We start from the raw sequence: 21,444 nt of genomic DNA, 5'->3' as shown, positions 1-21,444 counted from the left end.
TCTGCTGCTTTCTTTCTTTGAAACGTTTATAGCAGTGAAATGCCATTCTTGTTGCGATGTCCTGCTTAATTTTTACAAGTTATTCTTGTTTGTTGTTTTTTAAGGAAAAGTCATCAACAAAGACTTGCGCCACTACTTGAGCCTTCAGTTCCAGAAGGGCTCAATAGACCATAAACTCCAGCAAGTGATCAGAGACAATCTCTACTTGAGAACCATCCCTTGTAAGTATGTAAAGATCAGCCTCATTTGATCTGTTCCTGCTAACCATCACATAATTCAAGAGCTTTAAATGCCTTCTCTCCTAATCTGGTTTATAGTTTTACCTTGCAACAGGAACTTCTGTAAGTGGCTTTACTAGAGTAGGTTCATATCTTAAGTTGCAATGAAAAGGTATGGCCAGTATGGACGGACAAAACAGCGAAAACTTCAGCATTCAAAGCTAAGAGTGTTTCAGGAATATTTGTGTTTCACTCATCAGACGTTTGTCAGTTGTTGTTAGAATAACCACAGAAACCATGGGAAATAAACCTTCCTCAGCATGACCAAGCAGTGCAAACACGTCCTGATTTTTGGCAATGTGTTGTTTTTTGCACAAAGAGGAAACTTAGGCCTCGAGAGAGCCACATGCATTAGGCAGAGTAGCGCAGCTGGAAGGAGAGTTGCAGGTGGGATTATATGCAGAAAGGGTTGCAATGACAGAAGATACAGGGGAACTGGTTTTTGCTCATCCTGAGGAGACAGTACAAGGAGGTGGCAGCAAGAGGGAGAGCGAATCCACGGCCCAAGAAGAGGAAGGAACAGCGCATGGACAAACTTTAGTGTCGCAGCGAGAATTAATTAGTCAGAGAATCTGGATGGGCCTGTCTCATCAGTTATGCCAGCCCTTCTGCTCTGAGCTCTGCTAGCACCTCTCGGTCCAGCCAACATGGGCGTTAACTTGCCTTTAGCGAGGTGCCTGAAGGTTACTGCTCCCACGAGTGGAGGTTTCTAGAAGCACCGTTCAAGGTACAGGACGCTCTGACAGCTGCCAAGCATCCTGTCGTTGCTTCTCACCCTCTGGGCCATTTCATTTCTTAATTATCACAAGATCATCCTTTACCTTGTCTCAAAGGTTCACTGATTAAAAGGGTTCATCGCTGATTGTATTTAAATATTCACTGCACTAAAAGCTTAAAAGTTTATCAAGTAATGTTTTTGTAACTACAGGAATTCCATTCTCAATTTAGCATCATTATCATATTGAGTGTGCCCAAGAGCTTGTGACTTTCTTAAAAGATAGTAATAGTGAAAGGCAGTTTGTTTACTAGCAGCTCTTGTTCATGCTGCTGCCTGAAAAATTTGATGTATTTCTTTAAAATGCTATTAGGTTATAGGCAGTAATGAATCAGTGGAGTCCTTTCCAGGAGAGCTTTAATTAAGCTGTTATAACTATGGGAGGCCCCTATTTATCGACGTAACACTTTGAGAACTTCTGCGTTAACACAGCAATTTACTGATTACTTTGAAAAAGCTTACCTATAGCTAGTGTTTGGAGTATAGATGAACTACACTCTGAATTGTAAGGTTAAAAAATAGTTTTTGTGCCCAGTTAGGGATTTGGCGGCCCAAAAATCAAATGTGCTTAGTCACGCTGACCTTGTTCAAATTACTGAGTTGGTACCAGTGGAAACAGTGGAGAGAAGCACCACCCTTACAGCCGTGTTAAAATACCACAGCTCTTACACGGCTCCCCGGAATCCCAGGCTGCTATTGCCTGGCCCAGGCATCATCAGCTTCCACAGAGTAAGTTTCCAGTTTGCTGAGCTTAAGAAAGAGTTCTCTCTAATTATCACCTCACCTAGCTTTTTTTTCTCCTCCTTCCTCAATAGCAGAACTGTCATTCATAAGTAATTTATTGGCCTAGTTTTTATACGGTATTGTTCACTTGCTCGCCAGTGTTCTAACTCTTACCTTACTGGAATGACATCGTCGTTGTATAAAGACTCAAAAATGTATTGTTTTTACCAAGTTGTACAGCAGGCAGCGTTTGGTAAAGAGGCAGCACGTAAGTATCTTACAAGAGTGTTTTCTCTGTCTTTTCAGGCACTACAAGGGCTCCCAGAGATGGGGAGGTCCCTGGGGTAGACTATAATTTCATTCCTGTTGAGCAGTTTAAAGCACTGGAAGAAAGTGGAGCCTTGCTAGAAAGTGGAACATATGATGGTATGTTGATGCCGTTTAATGGAATGGGAATAAGGACCCAGTACTCATGTCCAGTATCTTGGTCTACGCGCAGCTCCTTGTACCCAGGAGGTGCCACTTTTCCTGCCCATTGGTGGTCATTATACTAACAGAGTGGCAATATTAAATCTATTTTTGGTGTACCTGTGAAGAGGAGTAGTGGTCTTGTTTTGAAGCTCTCTAGAAAATCACAAGTTGTCCTTTCAACCAGTCTTAATGCAATCTGATTATTTTCCCTATTGCATTTTTGAGAAAGCTTCTGAAAATGTTTGTCTGTGCTTGGCAGAATTTTGTTTTAATGGAATTCATAGTCAATTTTGTTTAAACCTTTGAGAACAGAGCCATGTTCTTCTCAGAGGTGCACATCAAAAGGACAGAAGACAAGGGAAATTCTGATACAGCAGGGGAAGAAAATGTATTTTGCAATGAAAAATTGAACAGCGCTAGACCAGATTGTCCAAATCTGTAGCAATGTTGTTTTTGTTAAATGTGATGGGGAAAAACATTGTAGTGAAGGTAGTGAACTGTCAGGAACCGGTTATCCGGAGGAGTCATGGAGCTGCCACCGCATGATGGGCTTTGCTTTGCTTTGGTTTGTTTTGTTTTAAAGGAGTCGATGGCAGTCAGAGATAACTTTAAGGTTGCTCACATCCCTGTACTCCGGGGTGGGGGGACGGGCTGGAGCCCACCTCTGTTTAAAGGGAGAGGGAGGAGAGACCAGTTTGACTGGCTCAGCCCTGGGACCTCTTGCGCTCCTGTGGAGCGTGCCCTGGTTGCAGGTGGGGTTCAAGTAATGATTGCCTGGTTTCTGCTGCTTTTTACTATTGAACGACTTACCTCTTGACACCGTGAACAGAACAGATTGCAAACATCTCACGTTGATTTTTGTATCTAAATTTATAAAACCTGAAATATGATCTGGCTAGATTTTTTTCAAATATATAGTTGTACCTGAAGTCAACTAAATTGCAGCCAAATTTTCAGAAATGCTGAGTGTGTACAGCTTTCATTGATGCTCAACAGAATTTACCAGATTATAAAACTGCCTGACTTTTACATATGTTTAAAGTATATTTGATTCAAGCAACTTTAAGCATGCATCTGGAGGATGGTGGTGGTGATTCTACTGGCACTTGAATGAATTTGATTGTTTCCCTCCCCCCTCAAAGAAAAAAAAAAAAAGAAAAAGAAAACGTCCAAAGTAGAAAATTCTGTGAAAGGCTCTGTACCTCCTTGTTTTACATGTCTCATGCTGTCTGTTAACATTGTCCTGTCTGTGGAAATCTCCTAAGCAAATTTAGACTAAACTGGCACTTTTTTTTTTCCTTAGCTCCCCTTTATCTGGCTGTCACCACTCTGAGCCTCGCCCTCTCGGATATTTTCAGAAGGGTTTCTTATTTATTTTTTTTTTACATGGTCAAAACCATATCCAGCCACCAAATGTTACCCCAGCAGGAATTCTGGGAAGCTCTCTTGCTGTGTGCTCAATTCCCTAATAAAAATCATATGAGCAGTCAGGAGAGAGGTCAATTGCTGAAATTCTTTTCCAGAAAACAACCGATGATTCCTAGTCTTTGTGGTTTAGATTAAAATATTGAAGTAAAAATCTGTTCATTTTTCTCAAGTACAAATCATTTTTAGATGAAGCTATATTAACAGCTTTGTTTAGCAAATGTATTGTCAGTAGAAAATTGTAGGACTGTAGTTTTAAAATAAATTATTTGTAACTTTTTATGTAAACAGATGCTTTATGTTTCTGCACAAAATTAATTTGCTTTTTGACTTTAGTGTGTTTCTGTTGCTGCATCTTACTCTGTTATCAGTTAAACAGTATATAGAGTAAGAACAATTGATTTTCACTGTTTTGCTTCTCAGACTGTTCCCCAAGTCTCTTTATGGAGCACGAGTGAATTCCAGGCAAAGTAATAAATTGTCTTTTTCTTGAAAACATGTGGCAGGGTAGAAATTTGGAATTAAACCTATTGTTTTCTGGTGTCCAATAGCATCATTGGCAAAAAGACAATGTAGGAATAAATAGGTTTTGGCTGCTGATTGTTTTTTGATAGTGCTGATGTCTTCTTTAAGGAGTTAAGTTACAGGTTACAGTTACAGTTTCAGATCTTTCACCAAACAATGTTATATGGGCAATAAAATGTTCCCTGCCGGTACCTTCAGCAGGTATCAGTGCTTTAGTCACTTTGATTTCTGTTTCATTGTCAGGTAATTTTTACGGTACTCCAAAGCCTCCAGCAGAGCCCAGCCCCTTCCAGCCCGATCCAGTGGATCAAGTTCTTTTTGACAATGATTTTGATACCGAATCACAGAGGAAAAGAACGACGTCCGTCAGCAAAATGCAAAGGATGGACAGCGCTCTCCCTGAAGAGGATGAAGAGGAGGAAAAGGAAGCAGTTAACGGCAGTGGAGGGATAGGTTGGTTGACAAGGGGAGAAATTCCCTGAAGTATGGTATGAATGGATAAGAAGTATACAAATAACATTTGTGCTTGCTTGAACCACTTCCTTAGTTTTGGTGAAGTTTGAAGGTGGTTTTCTATTCAGACTGGTGTTTTTACTCAATTTTGAAATTATTTTTTAAAAAGAAACAGCTGTTCTCCCAGCCAGATGTGCAATTGCATCATAAAATGCACTGCTCAGTAGAGTACATGTAGTGCTGGGTATCGGCCAGTTACATGAGGAGGAAGGAAAAATTTATCCACTCTTCAGATAATGGAATCCTTTGCAAAGTATAATTCATACCCTGTAAATGTTATTGTTTAATTTTGAGGAGATTACTGAATTTGTATGCAGGAGATTTTAGCGAAACGATTGGTTTAAGAGACAACGCTAGCTCATACTGTAAAATTTTCAGATTATTTTGGTTAAGGGAGCTATCACACAACCTGAAACTGCCTAAAGGGGGGTTTGCGGAGAGAAATAAAGCAGAGTGTGTTGAGACTGGACCAGCGTCCAGTCGGACGTTTCAGAGATCAGCAGGATGCCCTTTTCCTTTCACTGTTGTAGTTACTCATCTCGAGGGGGAAGAACTGATGGTGGAGAGAAACGGTCACATTGCATTTGCAGATGATCCTGTGTGTGAGTGCATAAGACAGACTTATATTGACCAGACCTGACTTAATCTTGCAAGCTTTGGGGCTGGCCACACCACGGCACAGAGCGTCCCCGTGACTGGGCTGGTGGTTAGGTGAAGGTCACAGACATCGTCGTGTGATGAAGGATACCGATCGTAACCTCGGGACTGAAGGGTGGAGGCTTGCATTTAAAGTTTTCTGCAGGGATTTTTGGGAGCTTTTTCTTGTTGTGGCTTGCAGGAGTGTGTTGTTTGTTTTATTGGCAGTTTGGGTCTTCTCTATGTTTTGTTCTGATACTTTGAGGAATATTAGTAGGATTGGGGGGGGGGGGTTGATGGCATTACAAACACTGTTCTCTATGTAGGAATGGCAACAAAGTGTAGTCAACTTGGATTTCTGCCACCGTTGATTTTTTCAGCGTAGGCTCAGACACATAATACAAGGTTAATTCTGTTTGGCAGGGGAAGAGCAGAGTTCAGTGTTCTCATGTCAGCTTTTCAAAGTTCACAGCTGAAAAAAAAAGTGGAAAAATGCACATCACATACAGGGATGTGTTTGACATCCACTCGTAGCCAGATTAAGAGGGTGGTTCTTTGTGAGAAACAACGTAAACATCTGACAAATAGTAACACTTTCCCTGAACAACTGCAGAAAACAAAGAAAAACATTCAGATTCTCCTGACTGGATGAAACCTGTTCCTAGCTACAACCAGACAAGCAGCTCCATGGACTTCAGAAATTACTTGTCAAGGGATGAAACCCTGGAACCGCTGCCCAAGAATTGGGAGATGGCCTACACCGACACTGGCATGATCTACTTCATTGAGTGAGTAGACCGACACCAGGGAGGGGCTGCTGTGCCCTTTGGAGGAGCAAAGTGCTGATGAGCTGCAGTCTAGGAAGCTGCCTGCTGCTTTTACACCTCTCTTCTTCTGCTCTTACTGCCTCTATTTCTGTATGAAATTTAATATATTTCTACTGTTTTGTTCCTTACTGATAGTCATCTGTGCTGCATACTGGGTACAATTGGCATCGTGCAGGAAAGCCTTATGGTTCCATGTGCAAAGTCAGTTTGTTTGTAATACAAGTTTTGTACCTCACGAAATACAAAGCTGGGTGGGTATTGCTACGTGAGGTATAACATCATATAAACCTTCGCTATGTCAAACTTCTCTAAAATCCGAGAGCTTGTTTATTCTTTCTTCGCTGCTTGTGTTCCTTGTCTGGGAATGAGTGCTTAAAAATACAAACAGCACAGGTTAAAGCCCAGGATAGGAAAGCAGCCTCATATGTGCACATGTGAAACAGCCTCACTTATTAATTTCTAAAGGAAACAAAAACCTTACTGAGACTTAAGCATAAGAAGAGGAGAAAAATGTGTTTTCCTTTCAGGTAGAAACAGCTGATGTTCCCACATGAGCTCTTGGGGGCAGGGGAGAGTGTTTGTACGTCTAATGTTTCACATCTGTCTTGGAGAGTCCCCAGTGTGCTCGTACCTCTGAGCATCATTGTTGTCTTTCTTTAGCATCTTATGATGTGACTGAGGCACAGATAAAGGTTACATTATCTAAAGGCTACAGTTTGTGCACGGTAGTAAATATTTAAAAGTTGAAGTAAAGCGAAGTTTCTTCAGTCTGAGGGAGCTCTCTTCTTCTAATGGGGTGTGTTCTGCTCCACAGTCACAACACCAAGACAACCACGTGGCTTGATCCACGGCTCTGTAAGAAAGCCAAAGCTCCTGAAGATTGTGAAGATGGAGGTGAGATGTCCAGAATTCATTTGTCACCTGTGACTGATAGATGTCTGAGTTTATCACAGCTGGATATGATCCATTACTGCTGTGGTAGAAGCTTCTTCCCGATACACGTGACTGGAGCAGGCAGCGTAGTGCTGAGTGTCCCTAGTTTGGTGGCAATAGGAGTTTACATAAGACTGAGAAAGTCCATAGTGTATTTTCCCTGGAGTAGTAGAATCTGACTGAATTGTGGGTTTGTCTGCATTCCTGAGACAAGAATGAGATATTTTGTTCCAGTAACTATCATTGCTAGGGAGAAAGCTGCATATATTAGTGACAATCTCACTGGAAATTGTTGTGCAGGTGGAATATGGCAGGAGGAAAAGGTCCATAAGAGTTAGAATATAGGAGTAATGAAGAAGATACGGCATAACACCTATTGCTAATCATACCTATTGCTAATCATACCTATTGCTAATCATACCTATTGCATGTGACATGATATAATATTTGAATGCATAAGTAGAGGGAACAATCTGACTCCCTTCAACTCTTTACGCTGTTGCTTCAAGACTTACAGGTCAGGCTCGTGATTGACCTACACACAATTCCTGCAACCATTTCCTACATAGTCATGCAATTTAGTCATCTAGGAAAGAGTACCAAATAGCTCTGTCTTCGGCGAATGCCTGACATGTTACAAAAGCTGAGGCAGACTCAGAATAGCCTGTCGTCTTCCTAAATTGCACAGCCTAACAATCATGAATTCATAATGAAGCCAGCTGGAGCAATGGACGCATACTGCTGCTTATTAAACATATGTGCAGCTCACCACAGGATAAAAAGAGCACTTTAAACAGAGACATGCAGGATATCCAAATGAACAACATTTAAATGAATAGACCCACTGGGTCTTTTGTCAAACCCTGTGGAGTGATGCTGGTATTAATAATTGGTAACATGCTGTCATAGGCTAGGAAAATTCCTGTTACCGTCAAACTTAGGGCAGCCTCAAACAAGATTACATAGCAGTTTTATCCTTCAAATGTCTAGCTACCTGACTGTATCCATTGTTCTAATATTTAAATGTCCATGGTCAAGGTAACTAGAATAGTTAAGCTAGAGTAGTTGGACCTCTGTGTTAACTGCTTTTCACCTTCAGTCAGTGATGATCTGCTGCTGGGCACTAGTTTACCAGATTCTGAATGTGCCATAAAAAGGCGCTTTTAGCATGTAACTTTCAGTACCTATATCAAAGAGGTAATTTTTTATTTTAGACCCCTAATGTTGGGGTGCCCAAGGCAGTCAAAGCCCAAGCCACTGTCGGCTAGCTTGCTGTGGCTGCCAGAGCAGTCAGGCTGCAGCAGCATAGAACTGCATTTCGTTGTCTTGGCAGGCCAGGCAATCTGCTGAATTTGATGCGGCCAGACCTAAACGCATGCTAGCTAGTTTTGGGGTGTCGCGCTATAATGTAAACATTAGGGCAAAATAGCCTACCACAGGCTGGGGGCTCTCTTCTCACTCATCACGTATGGCTGTTACAGTTCTGACTGAAGGTTTCTTGGGTTGACTGAAAACTGATATGGTGTCAGATATAGTGAAATATCCTGATGTTATTGAGAGAATAAATAAAGGTGGCATTACTTCTGCCACGTGGTCTTAAACGGAAAGTACAAGGGGAATGGAGATGCATGGTTTTACAAGCTTGGAATGTGATACTGCGAGGCATTTATAGCTCTCTCTTGTGGTGTATTTGGGGGCGGAAGCAGTGCGACCATATTCATACTGTATCATTTAAAAAGTCGACAACTATCAAATCACATTCATAATTTATAATTAGATTAATTTTAAAGAATGTATTTTTCTTCCCCTTTATAGGTTCTTCCTTTCTAAATAGGTTAGTTTGTATCTTGTCTTTAAGTTTATTATATGTTTAAAGTGGTGTGATTTTGTTGAATATAAGTCTCCTCATCTAGTGGAACAAAGAGTGAGAGTTACAGGGCTTCAGATTCCCTGGAACAGGCTGATATCCTTTCATCAGAAGGACCAGCCTCAAACAAATGAAGGGAAGAAAAAAGGATGTGTATTTTCCTCGTATTTTTCATGAGTCTGTAATCTGTCCTCTGGTTCCTTCATAAGAACCCTGATATTTGCCGATAGTTTTCCACTGTCATGGAGAATTTTGTTCTTTCTGATTGCAGAACTTCCTTATGGGTGGGAAAAAATAGAAGACCCTCAATATGGAACATATTATGTTGAGTAAGTGCTAATTATTAATTTGAGTTATAAATTGAGCAGAAAATAATGAAGTTCTTGATATGCAGTGTGTATAGGTTGTAATGCAATGTAAGTATTAAACATACCCAGTAGAAACAGTTCTGGAGGCAATGAACATGTGGTGCACCCTTCTGAAGCACTGGCGTGTGGGAAGATCCATGGTGTGACCTTACTGACTTACTGGAGTGTATTTCTTTTGGGGTGGGAAAACAAGTAGCAACCAAAGTAATTTATTAATGGGAATGAGCTGATGTCATTTTTCTTAGCTTTAACAAAGATGGGGTCACTTGATTTAAGAGTGGCACCTGATAACTGTAAAAGAGCAAGAGTAACTTAAATCTCATTGCTGTCTGCAGAGAGCCAAGTAAATAACTACTAAATTGCTGCAAGAGCGCTTCTGAATCTCCTTCAGGTCAGAGTAAATGAAATCTCTCTTTAACCATGGAGAAGAAAATGAGTAGAGTTGAAAATGTTAGCTTCAGAGAACAAGCTAACGTTTTTTGACTTTGCAAAGCCAACACAGGTGTTTAAATTCTGCTCAAACTCACTGTTTTTTTCCACTCTGCTGTACTACTCTAGCATCTACTAGTAAAAAGGTGATGTCTGAGTTTGTAAACATTATAGGTAGATGGAAGGAACACATAATGTCAAGAGAAAAAGCAGATTTTCTCAGTTCTACTCTATTACAACCTTTTGAAAAGTTGCGGAGTGAAATGAAGTTATACTCTACGTGATAATTACAGGAAGTAAAATTGTATTGGCTCTTAAAGTAAATCAAGTTGTTGAAAGAACAAAAATGCTTTCAGTGTTGATTATGATAGTTTATCATTCATTCCTCCAGAGCATTAATCTGAGATAATAAAAAATAGTATTTGTAGTTGTATCTTTTGTGGTTGTCTATTTGGTGAAATAGGCAGAATGCTTTCTGCTGAAATCCTGATCTGCCTTTTGTATGTCTACAGTCATATTAACCAGAAAACTCAGTTTGAAAACCCAGTATTGGAAGCCAAAAGAAAAAAACAGCTAGCACAGACTGACGTTGGCCCTTCAAAATCAGGTATCACTGAATGTTGTGTTCTTTGTCACTAATATCTTTATCTGCAAGTATGCATCATAAGTAACCAATGTTGGAATTCACCGAGGCATTAGCCTTGTCTTTTTGCTGGCCATTGTGGTGTTGCCCTCCATAATCTGTAGGGGTTTTTGAATGATTTTTTTAATGTTAAAAGTGAACTGAGACCCTAAGACTGCTTTAAAATAATTTTGATCATTCTGGAGCTGGTTGTCCTAAGCAGCTTTTGAATATATGGAGGGTTAGAAGTGCCAACTGGAAGATGCAGGTAAAACCACACCCTGAATTTTCATGCTTTTGATCTACTTTAAGCTTGGTATTCAACAGTTAAGAGTGCAAAACTGGGAATTATAGGTGGGAGCTTTACTTCCAGCTCTCTTGTAATGTGTACTATCTTGGAAAAACGCTTAACTTTCCCATTCACTTAACTGAGCTGTGAAATGAGCGTAACAGTGTCTTGTTTGCTTTTCTCCATGACAGTGCTGCAGAGGTTAACCAATGTTAACCAAACAAATCATTAACCTTTATGACACCTTAAAAAAACCCAACCAAACAAAAAAACTGTGTCAAAACTAACCCTAGTTTCCTACCTTCATGTCTCTTTGTTCCGTAATTCAAAAGGACCAGAGAAGTCTGTCTTCACTAGAGATCCATCCCAGCTTACCGGAGCACTTATACGGACATCGCTGAAAAAAAGTACAATGGGATTTGGCTTTACAATCATTGGAGGGGACAGACCTGATGAGTTTCTCCAGGTGAAGAATGTGTTAAAAGATGGACCTGCTGCACAAGATGGGAGAATTGCACCAGGTAAAGTATTACTTCTCTAAACTTCCGTTTCCTGGGGTGCTTTTAGGGAATGCAGCTTCTGAGGCACAGGAGGTTGGATGACTTCATCTGCTGACCCTGAATATGAACACCTCACTAAACGAAATAGTTTTCAGATTTGTGAAAGACCTGTGCAGAGCAGTGGCTCCAAAGAAAAAGAAGCAACCATCTAGATACAAATCTACTTTGAGGACGGTTCTGAAGATTTCAGTAGTTCTGCTTTAGCCAAGACTTTTGGCTTCATGCTTGTTTACAGAATGTTTTTTTGTTCCCTTTCTAGACGTAAAGTAAAAATAGTGTGTTTGAATCCTGGTCTGTGTTTTGCCTTGTTGCTGCCAAAAAACAACACTAAATATTAAAATTGCAAAAAACCTGCAGCAGGAATGAGAAAGCAAAGCTATATGAACTGGGCAAGTGAGGAAACAAGACAGATGAGAGCACCTGCAATCCATGAAGAATTGCACACTTTTTCATTGTTATTATATGTTTAATTAAATTACCTATAAGCTTACTGTAACATGCAGTTTACATACTAGAAAAGGCAAAATGCTTCTTTACATATCATATAAACTCTCTTACTCTTCAGAGAAGAAGAGTAAGAAGAGTTCATGCTTTTGATGATTTAATACTATTTACTTACGAAATGAAACAATTTCCTGTTTGGTGCTGACCAATTGTTTGAACTTTTTTGTATGTGGTTCATTTTCCTCCTCTGTAAAAATGAGGATGATCCTGCGGCATTGTGTCGTGGTGCACACACACGTTTGAATGAAAAGATGTATATCTATTCCTGTTGTAGTTCATGTAATAGGGGAGTTACTGTTTAACTGATGCCCAGGCATTTCAGTGATAAGAGAGTTTGCTTGCTGGGAATATTGTATTGCACATGCAAAGTTTCATGATCAAAATGGTGCGAATTATGAAACAAGGTTTCAGGATCTGAAGCCTACTTCAGCTTCACTTTGAAAATACATGCTTAGCCATGTGTGGCAACAGCGTAAGAGTACGGAATGTGTGTGGGCGCAATCCTAGCTTAAGTTCAGCTAGTCCTAAAATAAACATAGGACCCCCCCCAAAAAAATCCGATTTATTCTGGATTGAGTTTAGGATGCTGTACAGTATGAATTAAAGTAGAAGACATCTGCTTGCAGTAGTGTGCGTGCACTGCTTCATCTCCTGTGGCTGTACAGTATCATTTTTTAAATCTGCTGCAGATTAAACTTTATATATTTAGCACACTGTGTTCTGAGATGAAATAGAATAAATGCAAAGAGGAAATCCTTTATGCTTTTTGGCAACAGATAGCCAAGAGGTAATAGCCCAGCCACCACTCGTTACTAGTTTTGAAGACTGCACAGTGACTTCCTCCAGTTTGGCTTTTGTTCTGAGCCTCAGAGCCCAGGACAGGTGTGGGTGGTTTTGTTTCTGGTTTTGATGCTGTTGAACTTTCTTTTGTAACAGGTGATGTCATTGTAGACATAAATGGAAGCTGTGTCCTTGGCCATACCCATGCAGATGTTGTCCAGATGTTTCAGCTAGTTCCTGTCAATCAGTATGTGAACATGACTCTGTGTCGTGGCTATCCTCTTCCTGATGACAATGAAGACCCTGTGGTAGATATAGTGACAGCTACACCTATTATCAATGGACCGCCTGTGACCAAAGGAGATCTTTGTGTGACCAGCCAAGATTTAATAGCAGGAACAGTTGTGTTGGACCAGAATGGAAAAATGGGCCCTATGTTGGTCAATGGTCGTCTGAATGGCCCTTCCATGGATACAACTGAGCAGAGGATCTCTCTTGCATCTTCAGGAGGCTCTCAGCCAGAGCTGGTCACCATTCCTCTAGTCAAAGGTCCTAAAGGCTTTGGGTTTGCCATTGCAGACAGTCCTACAGGACAGAAAGTTAAAATGATTTTGGACAGCCAGTGGTGCCAAGGCCTTCAGAAAGGGGACGTAATCAAGGAGATTTGCCATCAGAACGTACAGAGCTTGACACATCTGCAGGTGGTGGAGGTACTGAAGCAATTTCCAGTAGGAGCAGAGGTGCCGCTGCTTATCTTAAGAGGAGGTACATACATAAATTTACAGTTGTCATATATGGTTATATGCTTTTTAAAAGCCCCTTTGTAGTGTGATGTCTAAATCGTGTCCAGTCTCGATGGTTTAGTAGCAGCTTATTATGTCTCTGAGCCATTATCTTCTAAGTTTAATTTATACCCCTGAGTATTTAGGGTGAGAGCAAGTTGCTAGGGGTTTTTTTTTTTTTTTTTTTTTTCAAAAATTTTATTATGATATGTTTAGGCACTGTCTCTTCCAAGTGTCTGGGGAGTGCTAAAGCGAAAATGCGATCTCTAGCGTAACACAAAGTGTATGACAGATAGAGTTTTTTGAGGCTCTCCAAAAGTATTCCAGTAACTGTAGCTGTAATGGACAGGTGATTGCAGGAGACAGGAAGAAGCATCAGCAGCGAGGTGGAGCTGATCACTGGAAATACCAGAAAAATTCTAATTTTCACATTTGCATATTTATACCTCTTCATTGACTGTCAGTCACAGACCAGAACGTGTCTTCTCCCCAAAAGCTGACCAGTAGATAGCGTGTGTTTGCCAGAAGGAACTGAATGAATTATGAAGCAACACGTGGCTTAGTGTCCTGTTAAGCTTTTATTGTAGCCACGAGAGTGTCACTTCGGTCATCAACATTTGCAAAAATCTCCAGCTCTTTTTCTGTATAAATGCTACTGTTCCTTAAGCAGCTGAGGAAATAATAAGATTTCTTTGGTAGTAAGTGAAATTTCTCTAGACATTCACAAAGTCTCCATGTCCAATGAACTGATGTGTGATTTGGTTGACCAGTGTCTAGCAAAAAGAGAAATAGGTGTTTTTCATTGGTGTACAGCTGGCAATTCTAATTTGAAACTTCTCTGAAGTGATGTTTTTGGTCAACTGAACAGTCACATTGCCATTTAAAAGAAGAGTGAACAAGCAGTTATTATTCAGCCCAGGAGGAACTGATAATACTGCTGTAATGCTGTTTAAATTTTTGGTGACCTAGTATTGAAATTGCTTTCTACATTGTATTTTCTTCAGGTCCACCCTCACCTACTAAAACTGCCAAAGGGGTGAGTATTAGTGATGTATTTAAATTTGTTTCTGATGGAGAATATTGAGGGGTTTTTGGTTGCAAAACAGACTCGGAAATATGGGCTACTCAACACAAAAGATTCCTTTGAGTTGTTTAATGGAGGTGATGGATGTGTCTTGTCTTACTACCGAAGAATCAAGAACGCAGCAAAGATCTTGTATGATGATGGGTGTAGTATTGTTGATTTGTCATGATTTTAAATATGACATTGCCACGTAAGTTCTATTATTTCCTTTTTTTGCGTTATACTTGAAATCGCTATCCGTGTGCACACTTTGACCTGCTTTTGTAATCTCTCCTCTGGGTTGTAGTCCCTGTGATAATCCGCAAGATGATTTAGCAAAACCACGTCTACTTGGCTGGCACAAATTCATTGTCTTAAGTAACTGCTGTCAGAATACCCATTAAAAGGGAAACAAAATACAGTATCTTTTTTTTTTTATTATTGCCAATTACCTGTATTAAAGTGAAATGGGATTTCTAAAGGAAGTTTATGATACTTCAATATTTCTCAGTCCTCGCATAGAATTAATGGACTGGTTAGTACTCCCTTCTTAAAATGCTTGCTGATCTTTGAATCCATATTTTCAGGAAGTCTCTATGTAGCGGTACATTTCTAGTTTGATACTCATTATTCTTGGAGATTCGATCTGTTGGGGTATCTTTAATATATATTAGCTCAGTAAAGAATCCTTGGGCTTAGTAAAATATCCTCCGACTTGATAATGCTGATGATAATGCATATTTTTGTCATGAGCACTTCTTTTATGAATTAGTTGGTGAACAGAGCAACATTCTTTAAAAATGTTTCTTGTACAGAACAAATTTTTTCATTTTGGGAAAACCCCATTACCAAGATGTAGATGTAGCTTCTTTTTCTATCTTTGTCCTGCTCTTTGAGTATTGAAGTCGTATCCCAGCAGTGGGATAATGTGAGCACACAAGTTCAGTGTGCTTGAAACAGACTGCACTCAATAAGATTTGCAGATTCAGTTCCTTGCAATCGTACAGCTGCCCGCACTAAATAAATCAGCGCAAATCTCTGCAGTTTGAGGACACGAGCTTTGTCAGCGTGGCTCCTGTGTCAGTGCACTCTGTGCAGGCGTGCTAAAAATACTATGGACTCGGGGACTGGCGTTCTAGCACGCGTGCAGTAGCAAGTTCACATGGAGCGCTCGATGTTCAGTGGCATTAAGCAGCATGGCAAAATAATTCCGTTAAAAAGGGCAAGTTCTTGTGTTTATAAACATGCAAGAAGTGTCAAACTGCAAAATCGCTTGGGGGGGTTTCTTCGACCCTTTGTAAAAGGGCATATCTAAGTCTATTCTGCTTGTGCTTTTGTTTAACTTGCACAGATGCATGCAGACTACCATGTTCCAGTTTTCCAGGTTGGGTTTCAGCCCAGAATAAGTATTTAGAGTTACTTCAGTGCATAATTGATTGGAAGTTAGCGTGAGAGACCACAAGGATGTTTGGTGTCCTTTCTTCATGAAATACTAATAGGAGTGTTGCAGAGCTATCAGACCATACAAGAAAAATGCAAATACTGAATTACTAATGCCTCACACTACCCAAGTATATTCCTCCTGTTCGGTATTTATAATGCCATTGGGATACCTGCAGCAAACAACCTGATGTTGGGCACACCTCAAGTGCTCTTGTTTGGACACGGTTTGGCAGTGGGCAGGAGGCATTGCCCACGGAGCAGCTCCCACCCGTGGTGGTGGACTGCGGTCCAGAGCCTGGTCGAGAGCTCTTCTCTGAACATGACCGGTCCTGTACGCCCTGCTTCATCCTGGGTGTCGGTAACCACCAGGAGCTGGCTAGCTTTACTCATCTGTGAGCACCAGTCACTTCAAACCCCCTTTCTAAGCCCAGTCTTCAGTAGAAATCCGTGGCCTGTGAGGAAGACTTCAATAGTCCAGTCAGACACGTACACTGGAAAAGCTATGTTGAGTTGTAATATTATTCCCCTATTCCCGTGTTTTGTCCTGCATTTCACCTCTGCGTGAGGTTTATTGCCTTTGCACGCACACGTGCACAAATTCAGTTATGCTTTTGATTTAATATGGATTTTGTGGGGTGGGGTCTTTCAGAAGGACAAGCAGGACAGTTCAGGTAGTTTGGAAGCTGTTGGAGATCCCATCCCGCAGCCGATGCCATTTCCACCCACTGCTGTACAGCCAGGCTCTCCTAAACTAGACCCTTCGGAAGTCTACCTGAAATCTAAGACTATATATGAGGACAAACGTGAGTATATCAACTTCAACTTGGAAATATTCAATTATGAAGGAATTTTTTCTTTGTCATATGTGTTGTAAAACTACCGTGACTTTTGTATTGAGTTTGTTAACCTCCTGTAGGTAAAACATTTCAAGAAATGCATAATTCATACAGAAATTCAAAAACTGTGGAACTCCTTTTTTAAAAAAAAGATACAATATGCTTCAACTGTATTTATGATAAAACAGTTAATCATAGAAATGGTCTCAAGGATGATCTAGCTCTGAAGTAAACTGAAGTAGACCTGACCATTCCAGAGTTTATAGAAGGTAGCTCTAAGCAGTAGTACAGACCAGATTTTATTCCGGCCCACCATACAAATGCAGCTGTGATTTCTCCTTTAGCGTTCATCAGTCTATCCTTTCCTTTTTCAGCCTTTTCTTGAAAATGTATTTTTCCATTTTGGAAAGAGAATGTCACTGAAAATTTGACTGTTTGAATTATTTACTGTATTTCTGGTTACTGTGCTCTGTCGATAAGAAGAATCAGAACACACCACAAAAGCATAATCTTTCAATAATCAGATAGCTCCTTACATGTTTTCAAATGTTGCTTTGTCTTAGCTCCAAACACAAGAGATTTGGATGTTTTCCTGCGAAAACAAGAGTCAGGCTTTGGTTTCCGGGTGCTTGGAGGGGATGGACCAGATCAGCCCGTAAGTAAAACAATTTACAGTTGCCTACGTGTTATCTTACAGTATTACTGTTAGAGTGACTCCTCTGTCATCCTCATTTCCCTCTCATTCTGAACAGTTCAGTGACGGCAAAATTGATCAATTCAGTAACTGCCTTTTAAAGATCAAGAATTGATTCGAATTACCTTTCTTTTTTTTTGTCTTCATGGCTGACTTTAATCTGCAAGGCTCCCGTGCCCTTTCCGCTATCTATAGTCTGTCTTTGGCAGCAGTTTTCTCTGTCAGGCCGATAAAATACCAATGGTGTTTCTGTAGTTGTTGCTGTGTCTCAGGAGCACTCGAAAGGGCAACGCTGGCGCTCAGCCTTTGCCCGTTTCCGCCTGGTCCCGGTGGTGGTCTTGCCACAAAACGCGCCCTGGTAATGCTCAGTGTTGCTGTGCACGTCAGCGCATCCCGGGGAGCAGATGAGTGGGAGGAAGCTGCTGCTCACCCTGCAAAAACTCCATCAGGCCATTCTTTTGAATGCAGCCCAGTGAAATGAGGCAAGATTTGGGATTGTGTGGCACCCTTTTTCCCCCACCTCTCCCACCAAATTTGCAAAGATGCATTTTGTTCTGTCAGTCAGTGTGGTTTCTGGTGGATTCGTCTCAAGGAGACAAGCACAGCCTTTCCAGTGCATTCTTTCAGGCTTTTATTTGCCTTGTGTTTTTCCCTCTCATCTCAGAAAATACAAAATGTGGTACTTCAGGATTTTTGTGAAAGCCTTGAAGCAGAACCTATTAAGACTGGCTTCCTTCTGCAAATGGATGTTGGTGGTGTTTTGCATTGTAATTGGCATCAAAGTGTAGCTCTGATGTTTGCACAGGAGGAGGAATGCACAGGTTAGAGCCTGGGTTGCTTTAACCTGGTCAGTGACTAGAGTTCAGTTATGATTTTAAGTCGGCAATGTAGTCGTGTTTCCTGGCCTCAGCCTGCAGAGCTGTTGCAGTTGGACTTGGATGACTCTCTGCTTGAGAGGTAATTGCCAAGGAGTGGCGAGTTGGAGGCAGAGGGGCAAATGCCAGGGTGGAAACCTCTGACAGCAGGCTTTAGGAGACTCCCCTCCATTTCCAAAAAGGCAACAATTTTTCTCTGGGAAGGAGTGCTAAGACTTGTGCTCTATGTCAGGGACTGTTCCTTCAGCTGCCAAGTTAAGAGGAAAAGCTTTTGGAGTAGGTACTCATAGATTGCTTTTTGATCACAGTTAAGGAATACATTTTTTTTTCCGTTCACAGCTGTGATACAGTGCTAGCTGTTTTTTGTTTTTTGTTTTTTTTTTCTAACATGCATTTAAAGAAAAGGAAGAGCAAAACAAAACAATCTTACTTCTGTTGCACTTTATAGCATTTGTGGTGGTTTGTTTCCATAACAGCCATAGCTGTTGGTTAAGTGTCAAGCTCATGTCATGAATGCCTTATGCAGATGATCTGCCCCACATTGCTTAACCTCCAACAACTACTGGCCATAATTATTCTTAATCTTTCATTTAACCTGAATGTGATTCTAGCATATGAAATAGTGTGTGGTGCTCTTATCTGTGTTATGTGTAGTAGCACTTTATGAGGTGAGGGTAGACAAAATTGATAAGGGGCATGCAGCTGTTTGAATTCATTATCTAATCACCAAGAGCTGTGCACTGAAAAACCTGCAAGCATGGAACTGTCTACTTTTCAGCAGCAAATTTGAGTTCTTTCGAAAGCTTTTACTTCTTCCCCAGTCACTCTGGCCTAGTCTTGGTAAAAAAAATAAAATAAGTAGAATAAATGACAGAGGCTTTCATTTCAATAATGTCTGAGAAATCATATATATGTAATAAGTACACAGTATATACTTATGTCAAAAGTTGGGCTTTTTAACAAACTGACAGATATGCTCAGGAGATAGTGATGCTTCCAGAATTCATGGCAATAAGAATTAAAAATCCCCCCAAACTTTGTGTATTTACTGAATGCTTTGAGCCCCCAAATTGTATCTACTGAGTCAGCTTGTGCAAAGTACACTCACTGGCTGTGTTTCTGCTGGAGTTGGACAATCAGGTAATCTTTAAAAATGTCTTCCCAAAAGCCCTCATCTGTCTGGATTCACCTGGATTCCAACCATTACGTGTTCTGATGAGTTCATGTTCTGCTGTTCAAACCCCCTTACTCTGCTCTGCTGACAGATTTATATTGGAGCCATAATCCCGTTGGGAGCAGCAGAAAAAGACGGCAGGCTTCGAGCTGCGGATGAGCTGATGTGTATCGATGGAGTCCCTGTTAAAGGGAAGTCGCACAAACAAGTTTTGGACTTAATGACCAGTGCTGCACGGAACGGTCAGGTGCTGCTCACAGTCCGGAGGAAGATCTTCTTTGGTGGTATGTGTCTGTCTGTCCGGAGAGGGTACTGCAGGACACAGATCTGGCTAAAGGAACGCTTACGTTTTTGTAATCAAATCGACTAAAGCTGCTCTGAAACTTCCCGATTATTGCACTAGAGCTGAGCAGCCTGAGATTCAGGAGGGTCAGCTATAATTCTGAGTAAGTGGAGAAAAGCAGAATTTAATAAGCTGATGCTTTGGTGCTTGCCAGTTTGCACTGCTCGCACAGGTAAGGCTCTGAAAATTATGATGGCAGTGGTGTTTTCTTCAACAGATAGCAGATATTTTTGCAGACACTAGTTAGAACAGCCACTAATGCTATGCAAATCGAGTAGTAACACAATCTTTTCTGTACCACATGCTGTATTCTCAAGTCTTTTGGCATCTATGTGTAGCAAGAATAAGTGCATTCAAACCAGAGATGATTCAGGGCAGCACCTTGTGATTCTGCAGTTTTAGACCAGTGTCCAGATTGGCAATGTACAGAAGATTATTGTCCTTGACTTGATGATGGCCATCATGTGAATGATGGATCTGGGATGTGGTTCAGGAGAATTGGTAACAGTCCCCTGTTCTGATTAGCAACCAGTATTGCTTTTCCATTGCATTACTCAACCATTAATTCGCAACCAGTATTGCTTTTCCATTGCATTACTCAACCATTAATTCTGAGTATATACATGTAAAAGGAAAAAGTATTTTTAAGATAAATTCTCAATTTCTTTAAGATGTCTTCCAATAGATAGACTACCAGGACCAAAATTTTGTAGGTTTCCTAAAAGAAAGCCTGGCTTCAGTCTTCAAACTGCCTTTTAAAAAACGTTTCCATTGTTCCAAGGAAACAGTTGTTCCTCGCTTAAGATAGCAATAGTTGTAGTTTGTAGCTGGATCTCTGCTGTAGATCTTGTACTTGTAGCATGCAGAAAAGCCACGATGTTTTTTTTACTTTAAAAAGGCATCAGACCGCTCTGACAAAGTCTGTGTACACACTGCCAAGTCTGTTCGGCTGTGTGCAGCCAGTGTGCAGCAGGCTTTCCTTGCATAACTGTGCACACCAGGGTAGGACTCTGGGCCTTTGAATGCTTTATCCTGCATCTGATTTCTATTTGATCCAAATCGTATTGTTAATAAACTCACCCCTTACTTTCCCAGGCAGACAGTGTTTCCTCATGCTGGCACCGATTCTGAGATGTACAGTTTTGCTGTAGTTGCTTGGTAAAACAGCAGTATTGTTTTTTCCTTATTCGTTGTTTGTCTGTTACCTGCAAGGGGAAAAGCAACCGGAAGAGGAGGAGTCGCAGCCAGTCTTGACGCAAAACAGCTCTCCCCGGCTGAATCGGGTAGAGTTTGCAAACCAGCAGTCCCCAGAGGTCTATGATGTCCGTCTGCAGCGGAAGGAGAACGAAGGATTTGGCTTCGTCATCCTCACCTCAAAGAACAAACCTCCTCCTGGTGGTAAGTGCCATGTTCTGGCGGCGTTGTCGCTGCCCGGCCTCGCTGCGTGGTGCTTGTACCAAAGCTGCTGCTGGCATTAGCAGGCAGGAGCAGGCTGCAGCTTCATCAGGGATTTCTCTTTCTTTGATGTGCTGGTGTTACCTACGCAGCACTCTGTGTCAATACAGTCATCTTTCACTCACGCTATTTCACAGCCCAACCCAAGGCAGCGTGGTCTGTCTTGCTTCATGTTTATGCTCTTTTTCACCCAACTGTGACATAAGTGGGGAGCAGGGGGGAAGTACATCACACACAACCAGCCCGTACACGGG

General features: G+C 41.1%; 1 protein-coding gene across 5 annotated transcripts in view; it reads left to right on the top strand.

Moving 5' to 3' along the window:
- The window catches only part of MAGI3 (membrane associated guanylate kinase, WW and PDZ domain containing 3), a 75,856-nt gene that overhangs the window by 38,636 nt on the left and 15,776 nt on the right, over positions 1–21,444 (top strand). For all 5 annotated transcript variants that reach the window (XM_075521715.1, XM_075521714.1, XM_075521716.1 and 2 more), the window contains exons 2-15: positions 105–221; positions 2,083–2,202; positions 4,441–4,650; positions 5,960–6,134; positions 6,988–7,067; positions 9,245–9,302; positions 10,283–10,377; positions 11,014–11,202; positions 12,682–13,290; positions 14,312–14,343; positions 16,463–16,616; positions 17,213–17,304; positions 19,484–19,676; positions 20,948–21,133. In XM_075521715.1, coding sequence (XP_075377830.1) covers positions 105–221; positions 2,083–2,202; positions 4,441–4,650; positions 5,960–6,134; positions 6,988–7,067; positions 9,245–9,302; positions 10,283–10,377; positions 11,014–11,202; positions 12,682–13,290; positions 14,312–14,343; positions 16,463–16,616; positions 17,213–17,304; positions 19,484–19,676; positions 20,948–21,133 — 2,310 coding nt within the window. The remainder of the gene's footprint in view (positions 1–104; positions 222–2,082; positions 2,203–4,440; positions 4,651–5,959; positions 6,135–6,987; positions 7,068–9,244; positions 9,303–10,282; positions 10,378–11,013; positions 11,203–12,681; positions 13,291–14,311; positions 14,344–16,462; positions 16,617–17,212; positions 17,305–19,483; positions 19,677–20,947; positions 21,134–21,444) is intronic.

Source organism: Mycteria americana, chromosome 20 (assembly GCF_035582795.1).
Source record: "Mycteria americana isolate JAX WOST 10 ecotype Jacksonville Zoo and Gardens chromosome 20, USCA_MyAme_1.0, whole genome shotgun sequence".
In the NCBI taxonomy this organism is placed as follows: Eukaryota; Metazoa; Chordata; class Aves; order Ciconiiformes; family Ciconiidae; genus Mycteria; species Mycteria americana.
This window is presented reverse-complemented; position numbering and strand designations above follow the sequence as displayed.